Source organism: Podarcis gaigeae (genome assembly GCF_964106915.1).
Source record: "Podarcis gaigeae genome assembly, chromosome: 5".
Taxonomy (NCBI): Eukaryota; Metazoa; Chordata; class Lepidosauria; order Squamata; family Lacertidae; genus Podarcis; species Podarcis gaigeae.
Genome location: NC_139681.1, coordinates 93,976,170 through 93,988,649, shown reverse-complemented (window position 1 = coordinate 93,988,649; position 12,480 = coordinate 93,976,170). Strand labels below are relative to the sequence as shown.

Below are 12,480 nucleotides of genomic sequence, written 5' to 3'. Positions count from 1 at the left end.
GTAGCTTTTTCTTCTCCTGAAGATACCCTGCAAGGCAGCAGAGGTTTAAGACCAGTTTTCCTTCTCTTAGAGGGGCTACCTTCTCAGGTGGATGAGTTCTTGTCTTCTTTATCTGGTAGTGGCTGCTCAGCCTTGCTTTCTGAGGTGCAAAGAGCAGACTTTGCGAGGCTTGTGCATGTAGAGCAGAGGTGGTTAAGCTCTGGGCCTCCAGGTGTTGGAATCTCAACTCCCATTAGCCCCCATCACCATGGCCAGTAGTCAGGGATGTTGGGAGCTGGAGTCAAACAACATCTGGAGGACTGAAGGTTCTCTCCCCCCCCCCCCAATTTGAAGCATTTTCTCTAGCTGTGGACTATGGCACATTTTTAACAGCTTCAACACCGACTGAGCCGATGGGCTTGTGGTGCTTCTGCGAATATACTCATAGCCACAAGAGGGAAGTATATGGATGCAACCCAAGAGTATTACGTAGCTACTGCATCTAAGGGCAGAGCTAGCCAATGAGTGTGCACCTTTCTCAGAGCATTGTGACATGACTCAGGTCACGTCAGAATGCATGGACTGTCCTATTGGGAAAGGGGTGTGGAGGGTGGGGGGCGCTGTCCCATTGGGAAGAGGGCAGAGGGGGAGGGGCCCATGTCTTGTTCTCCCCCAGTGCTTTGTTTTGCTGCTCTGGGTTGCCTCTGCCTTGGCTGCAAGCTCAGGCCACTCTGGAAGAGGGGCTGGTGACCAAGCTGTGCCCTTGCTCTCTCAGCTGCTGTGTCCAGAGCTGCCAAACAGAGCTTGCTTATGACCTCATCGGCTGCTGCTAAGGACCTGTCTTCCCTTTGCTTCCTCCATCAGCCACCCACCCTGGGCGCTCAGGGCCAGGAGGAGGAGCCGGCTTCCTCCTGGCCTCAGCCCTGTGGTCGGGAGGTCGGAAGGGATATGCGCCAATCTTTGAACGGCATGGCAGCTGGCTTTAGCGAAGTTGCCCCCCTGACATGGGTGGTCTGAGGTCCTTGCCACGCACGAGTTTTTGCAGGGTGACTTTAGGCCTCCGCTAGACCTCTGGAAGCTGGACTGACCCTTTTCTGGCTCTCTGCCTTTGAGGTTCCCTGCACCTGTGAGGTTTTGGATGGGCCAGGGATCTATAAGGTGTGAAGCTGGCTACAAACTCTGAGATTAGACAAATAGTTGGAGGTTTACATCCGAGTGTCATTTAACAATGCTTAATGGATGTTCAGTGGCAACGTATCTCTTGAGTACCAGGCGCTGGGGTCAAAGAAAATGAGATATTAAAGCTGGGAGCTTTAAACCTAAGTTATGGGCACAACGACGGAATGTCTAGATGCACTTTTTTATAACAAGAATACAAGGCTGAAAATGAATGAACTGCAGCTAAAATATTATGTTCATTTTCACACCCCTAATATTCTTAAGAGGGTCTCTTCTTCAGTCTTCAGAGAGTAGCTGGAAGTGGGGAGGCAGAAAAAGGTCCTCCGTTCCTTCCACTCTGCAGTTTTAATATGAAATCTTAGGCCCAGAGCTTAGAAACTGCTCGTGTTAATGAAATTCTCTGTTGCGAAATGCCTCCAGAGTAATGGGTGTTTCGAACACTGACAACAGGAGATGGTCATCAGCTGCTTAGGAGCTTCCGCTGGCTAGTCTTGGAAGCAGAATTCGATGGAGCTCTGTCTGATCTTGCAAGGCAGGAGGCTGCTGCCTTCATGTCCTGCATGTGAGCTGGCTGGCCCTGTTGGAAACAGGAAATAGAACGAGGTAGACGAGGTTTTTTTGATCCAGCACAGGACAGTTATTTTACGTTGTTAACCTAGTTGTGTGCATTGCTTGGGTGTGCTGGGCCAGACCATGCACTCGACTCCAAAATGAATTGTAGATGTCCTCCTGGGGTTATCTTGAGGGTGGGGAACCAGGCAGTCATTAGTGCCTAAGGAAAGTGACAGTGGAATGCCCTCTCTCCAACAGCAGAACATATACAATCTTTATACTTACAGTGCTAACAGCAAGTGCCTCTTTTCTTCTTGTCTGGCAGATCCGAATACGAGATCCAAATCAAGGCGGCAAGGATATCACAGAGGAAATAATGTCTGGCGCTAGAACTTCCTCTACCCCCACTCCTCCACAGGTAATGTTGATCTGCTTCTTTAGCTTTATTCCTCTTCATCTGCCCTTGTACCCTCGGACGGCATGTAAGAAGCAACAAATCTGGGGCCAGTTCACGCGGCCAATTTCCTCTGCAGGTGAGCAGTTCTGGCCCCCTCCGCAGAGTGAAGTTTGTGCAGGAAGAGGATGTGAACATGTCCGCACACAGCCTTTGTGATTCCTGTGATTGTGGTGGCTGGCGGCGGGGGGAATTGCTGAAGGCACAGAAAGCAGCTACCGGCCATTCCCAGTACATCCTGGTTCATGCCAGTATTTCCACAGACAAACGAAGTTTATATGCCGTTTGATTGTAAGGAGAACTCCAAGCATACTACCAAACGATCTAAAGCTAATTTTGAATCTCATACAGAACCATTCTCTCTCATGAATGCAACCAGAGTGCCTTGGAAATCTTTTCTGGAGGAGGGATGGGAATCATTTTGTCTCCTGGAACTGCAGAAATGAATTCCACAAGCTATATTTGTAGAGGTGTTGGGTCTTGCGTTAGAGGTTCTCTCTGCGTTGACTGGGTTGCATTGCGTGAAGAAAACGTGACATATCTGAACTCAGTTTTTTAAGGCTCCTTTCCTTAGAAGAAAACAAGGTCATGGCACAGTGATAATGGCACAAGCCATTTATTTATTTCCATCTCTTTATATATGTTGGTCTTTCATCTATTTGAAATCTACGTATCAGTTTTGAGCTGATATTTGAGAAAGATATAATTGGAAAGGGGAAATGGAAACTTTAATAATTCAACCCCTCGGTTTTGCGGGAAAGGCTTTGCAGCTAACATTTTTCACTGGAACCGAAACTTAAGCTAAAATATAGTCAGTTGCAGCAGGCTTGGGCAGGTAATCCTATAATAAAACTGTTCTCCTTTTTGTCGCCCCTCCCCTCTCTTGCAGGCTGGAAGTGGTCCAGAACCACAAGCCAACGGAGAGACATCACATGTAGCAGTTATTGTCCGGCCAGGTATGAAATCCAATTCAGGGTTTGGTTTGGCTAAATCAGACAAAGGGAATGCTGAGGTTTCTCTTTTTCTGTGTGTGTCTCTCTGTCCCACTTATGTGAGGTGGACAGAATGAGTGGTCGGGGGGGAGGCGGTTTCAGTTTGCTTTCAGCCCAGATAAAACAACCTGAGGTCCAGCCTCATTTAACGTGGCTCCCAGCACCACCTGAAGCTGCCTTGCTCCATCAGAATGCCTTCCTGTTTTGTTTCCTTCTGATTTCTGCCTTTTAAATATGCTTTACTCTGTGTGTGACTTTATAATAAGGCAAAGGGGAACTATTAGTTTTGCTTGTGCATTTTTTACTCTTTTCCTGATTTGGATGGCTTGGAGGGTAGGTAAAGTTTGTCTGAGAGCAAAATTAGTCACCTGCCATTTATGCCTTGCCTTATCTATAGCACACTAAAGTCAGAAAGCAATTATTTTCACTTGCTTTTCCAGAACAGTAGCCGTATTGGTCTTAAAAAAAATAATCTTCCTGCATAATTGTTTTGAGAGTAACCCCATCAAACCCAGCAGGGTTTATGTCTGAGCTGACCTGTATAGGATTAGGAATTCTCATCTGAGGTGGCTGTAATGAAATTTTGAAGCAGGGCAGATTTGTCAGCCGCATTGAGCTACGTTTATTATGCAGTATAGCCTGATGCATGAAAAGTGCTTCCTTAGCCTATTTCCTACAGGTGGCTAAATTCAGCTTTTTCTTTGGGTATATAATTTTGATGACATGCTGGACTGATGCCAAATGGCATTCAGTTTTCAGACCGGCATCTGAGAAAAGTGGAGCTTAAAATGTACATCTTTGAATCTTGGCAGACGGCCTCAGAAACAATAACTGTGCAGTTGGCCTGACAGCTGGTTCTTTGAGAACCTTCCTGGCTCTGCCAATTTTGTTCTGCTTCTGTGATGGAATTATTTAAGGTTTTGAAAAATCTAAGCATCATCCGTTTGTTTGGCCAGCCAGAGGGGCCTGCCTTAAACCGAGCAAATGCTCTCGCGTGGTCCCATTTGCACCATTAGCAAATTAAATCTTTTAACTCTGTGTGCAAGAGTCTGTGTTTTGCTGTTGCCCTCCTGGTGTTTTTGGGCTGCAGTTCCTAATAATCTCTGAACGTGGGCCGGCTGGCAAGGACTGATGGCAGCTCGAGTCCCAACATCAATGCAAGGGTCACTTCTTCCCTGTCCTTTGCACACCCCTTTCAGCAATTACAGAAGTCAAAAGTGGATTCGCAGCAGATGTAGATATCTCCATAGGTAATGAGTTTATTGCAAAAATGAGTAAATCAGTCACTGAGCAAGTTCAATATTGAAGCCAGTACTGTACAGCCATACCTCGGCTCCCGGACACCTTGGGAGTCAAACTTTCCGGCTCCTGAACGTTCTTTTGGAGGCTGAATGTCTGATGGGGCTTCCGATTGGCTGTAGGAACTTCCTGCAGCCAATCAGAAGCCGCACTTTGGAAGTCGACTGTTTCGGAAGTCGAATGGACTTCCGGAACGGATTCTGTTAGACTTCTGAGTTACAACTGTACTCTGTTCCTAAGAGTCCTTTACACTTTCGAGCCTGTCACTGAATTAGTTCATTCAGAATTTTGCCTTACTTAGCAGAAAACCCTTCTGGTTTGGAATTGTACAGGCTGTTCCTTCGGATGAAGATACCCATATTAGAGCTACAAATTAAGATTAATAACAACAGCAACAATAACAATAATATTCAGGGACTTAAGCTCACTGTCCACCTTTTAGCAGAACTGAAAGCTTTAACTGTCCTTAATCAGTAGGTCAAGCAATTAATCATTGTGGGTTGATTGATCTTTGACGCTGGAATTTCATGATACAGTTCTTTGTGTGTTGGGGCTGAAGCAACCAATGTGGTGGCCAACAGATGTCATAGAATCATAGAGTTGGAAGAGACCACAAGGGCCATCGAGTCCAACTCCCTGCCAAGCAGGAAACACCATCAGAGCACTCCTGACATATGGTTGTCAAGCCTCTGCTTAAAGACCTCCAAAGAAGGAGACTCCACCACACTCCTTGACAGCAAATTCCACTGTCGAACAGCTCTTACTGTCAGGAAGTTCTTCCTAATGTTTAGGTGGAATCTTCTTTCTTGTAGTTTGGATCCATTGCTCCGTGTCCGCTTCTCTGGAGCAGCAGAAAACAACCTTTCTCCCTCCTCTATGTGACATCCTTTTATATATTTGAACATGGCTATCATATCACCCCTTAACCTCCTCTTCTCCAGGCTAAACATGCCCAGCTCCCTTAGCCGTTCCTCATAAGGCATCGTTTCCAGGCCTTTGACCATTTTGGTTGCCCTCCTCTGGACACGTTCCAGTTTGTCAGTGTCCTTCTTGAACTGTGGTGCCCAGAATTGGACACAGTACTCCAGGTGTGTACTGTTGTTGGACTACAACTCCCATCCCGCCCAGCCAGGCATGGTCAGTGTTCAGGAATGATGGGATTCTCAGTCCAGCAGTTACACATTGGCTAAACCTGTGATAGAGGGTTATCGTATATCAGCACTGGTGAAGTTGTGGCCTTTCATCTGTTGCTAGACTCCCAGCCACCGCCATCCCTGGCCATGCTGACGGGCTGAGGAACGTTGTAGTCTGAAAACATCTATAGGGTTGGAGAGTTCCCATCCCTCACTTAGCATCTTCCATCAAGGTCTCAAAAAATAGCTCACAGTTTTGCCCGGCAATGGCCTCAGATGCTAAATATCCTCTGTTCTGGGTACTGGGAGGCAGAATCTTTCAACAGAAGAGTGGATGGGTTTGAGTATGAGATTTGATTCTTAGGACCAGGTACATCTTGCTGTTTTAGGAGGCCAGAGGTTGCTTTTGCTTTTGTTTCTTTCTTGATTTCCATATTTCAAACCAAGTCATCAGTAGAACTCCACCCTCTGCCCCAAAATACCTTCCTAAATATGCAGCTGTTGTGCAATCCAATTATCTTGCCATTTTCAGTGTGCTTCCTTCCAGTTGTAAATTGTGACTAAGCCGGACTTTTTTACAGCTTCACATACAAGACCTTTATTAATTATGCACATTTATTACATGTAAAACGTCCCAGGGCAGGTTGCATAACAAATGCAGTATATAGAGCAGTGATTCTCAAACTTGAGTCCCCAGCTGTTGTTGGACTACAGTGGTACCTTGGGTTAAGAACTTAATTTGTTCTGGAGGTCTGTTCTTAACCTGAAACTGTTCTTAACCTGAGGTAACACTTTAGCTAATGGGGCCTCCCGTTGCTGCCATGTTGCCACCGCATGATTTCTGTTCTCATCCTGAAGCAAAGTTCTTAACCCAAGGTACTATTTCTGGGTTAGTGGAGTCTGTAACCTGAAACATCTGTAAACCGAGGTACCACTGTACAGTATTTGTAGTTGTGTTTGCAGAGCATAAGATCTCAGATGAACCCACCACAGGAAAGATGCATCCTGGTTGCTCAGGGGGGAAAGTAAGGGGAAACTACAGGGGGTTTTAGGACTAGAAAATAAATGAAAATCAGGAAAAGTGCACTAAAGCGGAGGGGAAAACAACCACTCTTTAGGGCATATGGGATTCTTGTCACCTGGTGTCCATATAACTCACTTAATGATAACAGCTGTGGTTTTACTCATTGGCTAAAAACATTGACAGGTGGAAACAGCCAGGTTGGCTCATTTCACACAGATCACCTAGAAAGGTACTTACAGAGTTGACTTCATGGCTTTCTTACTTTCTAGGAGGGCTAGAGAAGTACTTTTTTGAAAAATGAAGGCTTAGCATCGGGGGGCCCTGCCTGGGTGGACCAGTGAAGGTCTTCATGGGTGCCAAGTTGGAGACCCCTGGCCTGAATAGAGTCGTATATAGGGATTTGCTGGAGCCAAGGCCCTGGTTCAGCCACAGTCCCATGGTGTGTGGAACGCTTCAGAAAAGAAATCCTCCTTTCTTCAGAATTGGTTATTTGCCTCTTTGTTTAAAGAGCAACTTTACAGGTCCAGAAAAGTTGCTGTGAGCAGATAAAAGTTCCCCCTGGGAAGTTTTTCTCCTTATGTGTGACCAGCCACGTGGTTATTTACAGGCCCGTCTTGTGGTTTCTGTTGCCCTCCCATCTTCTACAACCAGATGTTAGAAACATTCCTTTCCCCATTCACCTAAGCGCTAAATGCTGCCTTCTCTTCCTCTTGTTTCTGCATGCAGACGATCGTCCCAAGGCTGGCCCAGTAGTAACTAAACCTGTTTCCTCGGAGGCGAGCAAATCGGCTTCCCCGTCTCCCCCTCCGCCGCTCATAGCAGAGGCCGAGTCCGTGCTGCCAGTCGTGCCACTGGTGCGCCCAGGGAGCCCCATTGCAGTGGACACTACAGAGGAGCCGCCTGAGGTCCCCGCCGATATATTTGAACCCGTTAGCGCCACCACTACAGTGCCAGGGGGGCCCGTGCTCCCCCAGGAAGCCCCCGTCTTGGACACAGAGTCACAGGAGGAGGCTGCTGCTAGCCCGATTTTGGAGCCTCCCCCCCAGCCGGTTCCTGCAGAAATGCCGGTGGCCGAAGAGATGGTGCCGGCGGAGACAGTGACTGTCCAGCAGGAGACCCCTCAGCCAGAGGAACCACTTCCTGCGGCTCCGCCAGGGGCTCCCCCGACCCCACCACCTTCCCTGGAGGAGGTATCTGAGGGGGTGGTGGAGTCTAACGGGGTGCTGGAGGAGGAGACGCCGGAGCCCGTGCCCGAGGCTGCCATATGCCAGCTAGATTCCGCCGTGGAGTCCCCCATCGCTCAGCCGGAGGAGCTGGCAGCGATGTCCCATTGTCTGGATTCTCCAGGGAAGCCGGCAGCCGAAGAATCCGAGGATCAGCCCGAGTCGGACATGAGCCCCATCTCCGAGCCCGAGGAGGTGAAAGCCGAGGAGCCCCTGGCCCCACTGGCCACACCTCCTGCCGAAGAGGAGGAGGAGGAGCCAGAGGAGGAGGAGGAGGAAGAAGAAGAGGAGGAATGTGAGGAGCCGGCGGAGACCGCAGAGCAGAGCGCCCAGCCAGCAGCTGTGCCCTTGGAGGCCGCAGAGGTGGCCACACAAGGTGAGTGCGGCATTTCAGAGGGAGCCCAGTGGGAAAATGCAAGCAAATCTCCATCTGTGAGATGGGGAGGTCAGTGGTGTGCAGCAAGCCTTGACTGCTTGTTTGTAGCTCTTCAGTGCAGCTTTCTTCCTTTAGGAATCAGCTTTGGTTTTTCCCAGAGAGAGAGGGCCGTGTTTAGTAGCCAGCTATCTGTAGCTCTTTCTCTCCAGAAATTTATTTAGAGTCAGTCAGTCTGTGGCCCTAGGTAGTAAAAAAATATATGCCCGGTTGGTGGATTATGGATTTTTGTCTCCATTTAGATGATAGTGAAATGGGAAGAGAAAACCCTAGGCTCCCGATAACTAGGTGTGAGCTTGCTCTGTGTTCCCTGTTGAACCGTGTGTCCTTTGGGAAAAGACCCACGTTCCTTTCAGGAGCCTTCAAAGGGCACCAGCAATCAGTTCCAGAATGCCATTCTCTGGTTAGGTTCATTGCATTGGTGGGAAAACAGCAAAGGCTGTTGGGTTGTAGTTTCAGTGCATTTATAGGACCTGGAGTCTCCTGGAGCATTTTCTCCTCAGCTTCTTTGGAGTCTTCTGCCTTTGATGATGCCTTGGTTTGTCCCAGCCATATTTTTCTAGGATTCTTTCCTACCAACAGCATAGTATGTCTGCATGTGGCAAAGAAGCCAGGACATTTACCTGGCAGGTAACAGCAAACGTGTTTTGTCACAAGCATTAACATCCCTCAGCAAATCACTTAATTTGCTTCGTAAGATTAATTGGAACTTGTTCTGTGTTAACCTCCTCCCGCCACCACCTTGGAGCAGTGGTGACTGTCACTCTGTGGCAGGGGCTGCTCTCCTATGAGTCCCTGTCTAGTGTGGCTCATCCTCCCCAACCCTCTTTGCAACTCTCTAGTGGCCGTATCGGTGCCAAAGAAGAAGCGGAAGATGAAGGACCTAAACAAGAAGGAAGCTGTTGGAGACCTGCTGGATGCATTCAAGGTGGGTGGCCCCCACGGTCTAGTCAGGAGCTGAGAAACATAGCCTGATCCATTACCCAGACTCCACTAGCTGGGTACCACTTCTTCCCATCACTGACTATATGCCACAGGTTTAAAATAGTTTGACGATTCTTCCCCCTGCAGTCCCATGGAATCCTGGGGAACTGTTAACTCCGCAAGCAGCAGCATCAGTCTTGCACAGATATTACTTAAATATGTGGATTGTGAACTATGGCTTGGGGCAGGTGGCGTTGTGGAATCATAGAATTGTAGTGTTGGAAGGGACCCCTGAGGATTGTTAGTCCAGTCCCCTGCAATGCAGGAATCTTGCCCACAGGTGGGCTCAAACCTGCTTAGCACTCTGACCCACTGCACCAAGTAATAAGGAGTGAAGGGTGGATTCTGCAACATGACCATGAATTGCGCAGATTGGCATAGCCTTAAGATTTCAGCACCTTGAAAACCGCTTGTTCAAAAGGCTGCTAAGGAGGGCTTGAGACCCTGCTGGTCAGTACCCAGTGGAATCTCCAAATCCTGGCAGCGGGTGCAGAGCAGAGTGATCAGGGAGAAGAGGTTTAAGTTGAACTGATTTATTCCCCCCTACCCCATCCCCCCAAAAAGAAGAGAAAAGAAAGCACAGCAGTATTAAACCCATTGTGCAAATCCCAAAAAAGTCAATACAAAATGACATAATTTAAAAACAACTAAAAATGGTTTCTCCCAAAGGAAATCCATCAACATTCCACATGGAATAGGCTGTGCTCATATTCGTTGATCACTTCAACATGCATGTTTGCTGCAACCTAATATAGTCATTTGAAGAAATCTATACAAGACTGGAAATGTGTTTCCACTTCCCCCATTGTTATTTAAATATCCCTTTTGGGTTGTTACTTAAATCTCTCTTTGTTCTCCTTTTCTTGCTTAATCACCGTAATTGTAATTTTGTCACAACAACTACCTCCTTAGCTGTGATAAACTATTAAAGGTAAAGGTAAAGGTACCCCTGCCCGTACGGGCCAGTCTTGACAGACTCTGGGGTTGTGCGCCCATCTCACTCAAGAGGCCAGGGGCCAGCGCTGTCCGGAGACACTTCCGGGTCACGTGGCCAGCGTGACATCGCTGCTCTGGCGAGCCAGAGCCGCACACGGAAACGCCGTTTACCTTCCCGCTGGTAAGCGGTCCCTATTTATCTACTTGCACCCGGAGGTGCTTTCGAACTGCTAGGTTGGCAGGCGCTGGGACCGAGCAGCGGGAGCGCACCCCGCCACAGGGATTCGAACCGCCGACCTTTCGATCGGCAAGTCCTAGGCGCTGAGGCTTTAACCCACAGCGCCACCTGCGTCCCACTTTGATAAACTATTATGGCACCACAAATAAGCTATTGGCAGTAAAATGATTCCTTCACTGGGGCTCAAAAGAGTTTGCTCAGATTGAAATAGAACAGAACAATAATTGATTGTCGACTAACCAGTCCAGCATGAAAATGTAGTATAACACTTCAGCTACCTTTTACAGACTAGACTAGTGGTAGTTAACTGTGCCCTCCCCAAAGCATTTTTTTTCTGGTTCTCCCCTTCCCCAAAGGACCTCCCAGGTGGTATCCTTTGTAAATGTTTTCTGCTCAGAGCTGCAGCTTTTGCATTTTTCTTGAGATCTTCTCTGCTTGCCCTCTTAGCCCAGTGAGGGTGGCTCAGAGATAGAGAACAAGCCTCCCGTGCCAGCCCCAGAGCCCGAGGAGCCTGCCCCCGTTCGCTCCCAGGAGGAGCCCGAGGAGACGTGGGAAGAGAAAGAGGATAAGCTAGACCCTGAGAAGGTCAAGCAGGCTGACCAGAAGTACAGCTACACAGCAGGTGAGGCTCGTGCCAAATGGCTTTCTCTTTTCTCCCCCCACCCCTGGCTGCTACCTATTGGAGCCTTCTGTGATGATCTCGTTTTTGAGCCATCGTGTCTGGGCCACTGACACACTGTGATGGAGCTGAGCATCTGAGCAGGCTTGTGACCCCGTGAACTGCTGGCTTGTCTTGGGCTGTTGGGGAAAGGCTTTGCAGGAATTCCCCTCCACCGGGTGTCCAGTCATTTCAGGATTAAGCAATAGTTGCTCTCAGCAAGGGCCGGATCACTCATTCCCCATTCGTGCTAAGTCACTGTGTTTACAGAAGCCTCTCTCTGACTGTAATAGTTGCAGCAGCAGGCACAGGCATACGTGGCTACGCAGCCCCCTGCTAACTCACAGCAAGCTGCTCCCCTGCAGAGCAGCCCCCAGCTTTTCCTTGCTGAAGAGATCATGCAAATAACTGGGTGGTTTGTTCCTTTTGCTTTGTACTAGAATGGGACGAACGGAGATGCAGATCACCAGCACACAGAAATAGCTGCAGCTCTTACACTGACTTGCTTGTTTTCTCTGGCAAGGAAGAGCTGGATCTGCTTGGAAACTGAAGTGCAGTGCCTTTGAACTAGCTCTTTGCTAATTATGTAGGGTGAGATGTGAGCCAGAAGACCTTGGAAGGCATGTGCTGACTCTTGGAACCAGAAGCAAGCATGGGCACAGAGAGCGCCCCCCTCCACCTTTTGCATGCAAATATTGCAGTACCTTTAAGAGCTTCATCTTAAAACAACAGCAGTTCTGCAAAGTTACTGAATGGGAGGAAAATGTCATTGCTCCATTAACAACAGTAACGTCTCATATGTTAAAAGAGCAACTGGGTCACTGCAACAAAGGAGATGCAAGGCAGTCCCAAGTTAGAGAACTGGCAGTCAGCATTTAGATAACTGAGGGGGGTGTGTGTTAGAAGATTGGGAACTCTGGGTAAGGAGACAGTGAAAGATGCAAGAAAATTTGAGTAGGTGCATTTCCCAGGCACCATGGTGGGAGGCACAATTGTTCATGCCATAGCAAGTGTCTGGGCTCCTGAAGCCCTCCATAGTTCAGCTCAGTTCTGGCATGTGCCCCCCCCCCCCCCCCCCGTTGAAGAGGAGGGCTGAGAACTGTTCCTTCCGAGCTCCAAGCTTACAGCAGGGGAAGTGGAGCAAGGAATTGTCTCTGGCCTCACTGTAAATTTCATTGTGACGTAGGAGCAAGACCCAAGTCCTTGTGGAAGGGGTGATCTTGGCAACAACACATTTTTGGTTGGCCAAGATTTATAAGCCCCACTCGATTCTTGTGGATGCACCATCACCCTTTGAAAATGCAGGTGCTTCTTGCCCTACTGTTGCTGGGAATTCTTGACCCCCCTGTTGTGAGTGTGATTTCAATCTGGTGCTTTCCACCTTCCTTTCCTTAAC

At 48.4% G+C, this 12,480-nt stretch overlaps 1 protein-coding gene across 36 annotated transcripts in view; it reads left to right on the top strand.

Annotated features, from left to right (window-relative positions):
• EIF4G1 (eukaryotic translation initiation factor 4 gamma 1) overlaps positions 1-12,480 on the top strand; it is a 79,002-nt gene that overhangs the window by 45,943 nt on the left and 20,579 nt on the right. For 35 of the 36 annotated variants that reach the window (XM_083739089.1, XM_083739098.1, XM_083739102.1 and 32 more), the window contains 5 exons: positions 2,036-2,128; positions 3,054-3,120; positions 7,339-8,211; positions 9,111-9,196; positions 10,874-11,048. In XM_083739089.1, the coding sequence (XP_083595215.1) occupies positions 2,036-2,128; positions 3,054-3,120; positions 7,339-8,211; positions 9,111-9,196; positions 10,874-11,048 (1,294 nt within the window). Of the gene's footprint in view, positions 1-629; positions 1,138-2,035; positions 2,129-3,053; positions 3,121-7,338; positions 8,212-9,110; positions 9,197-10,873; positions 11,049-12,480 lie in introns of those variants that run through there. The other variant, XM_083739112.1, reaches the window with a different exon arrangement.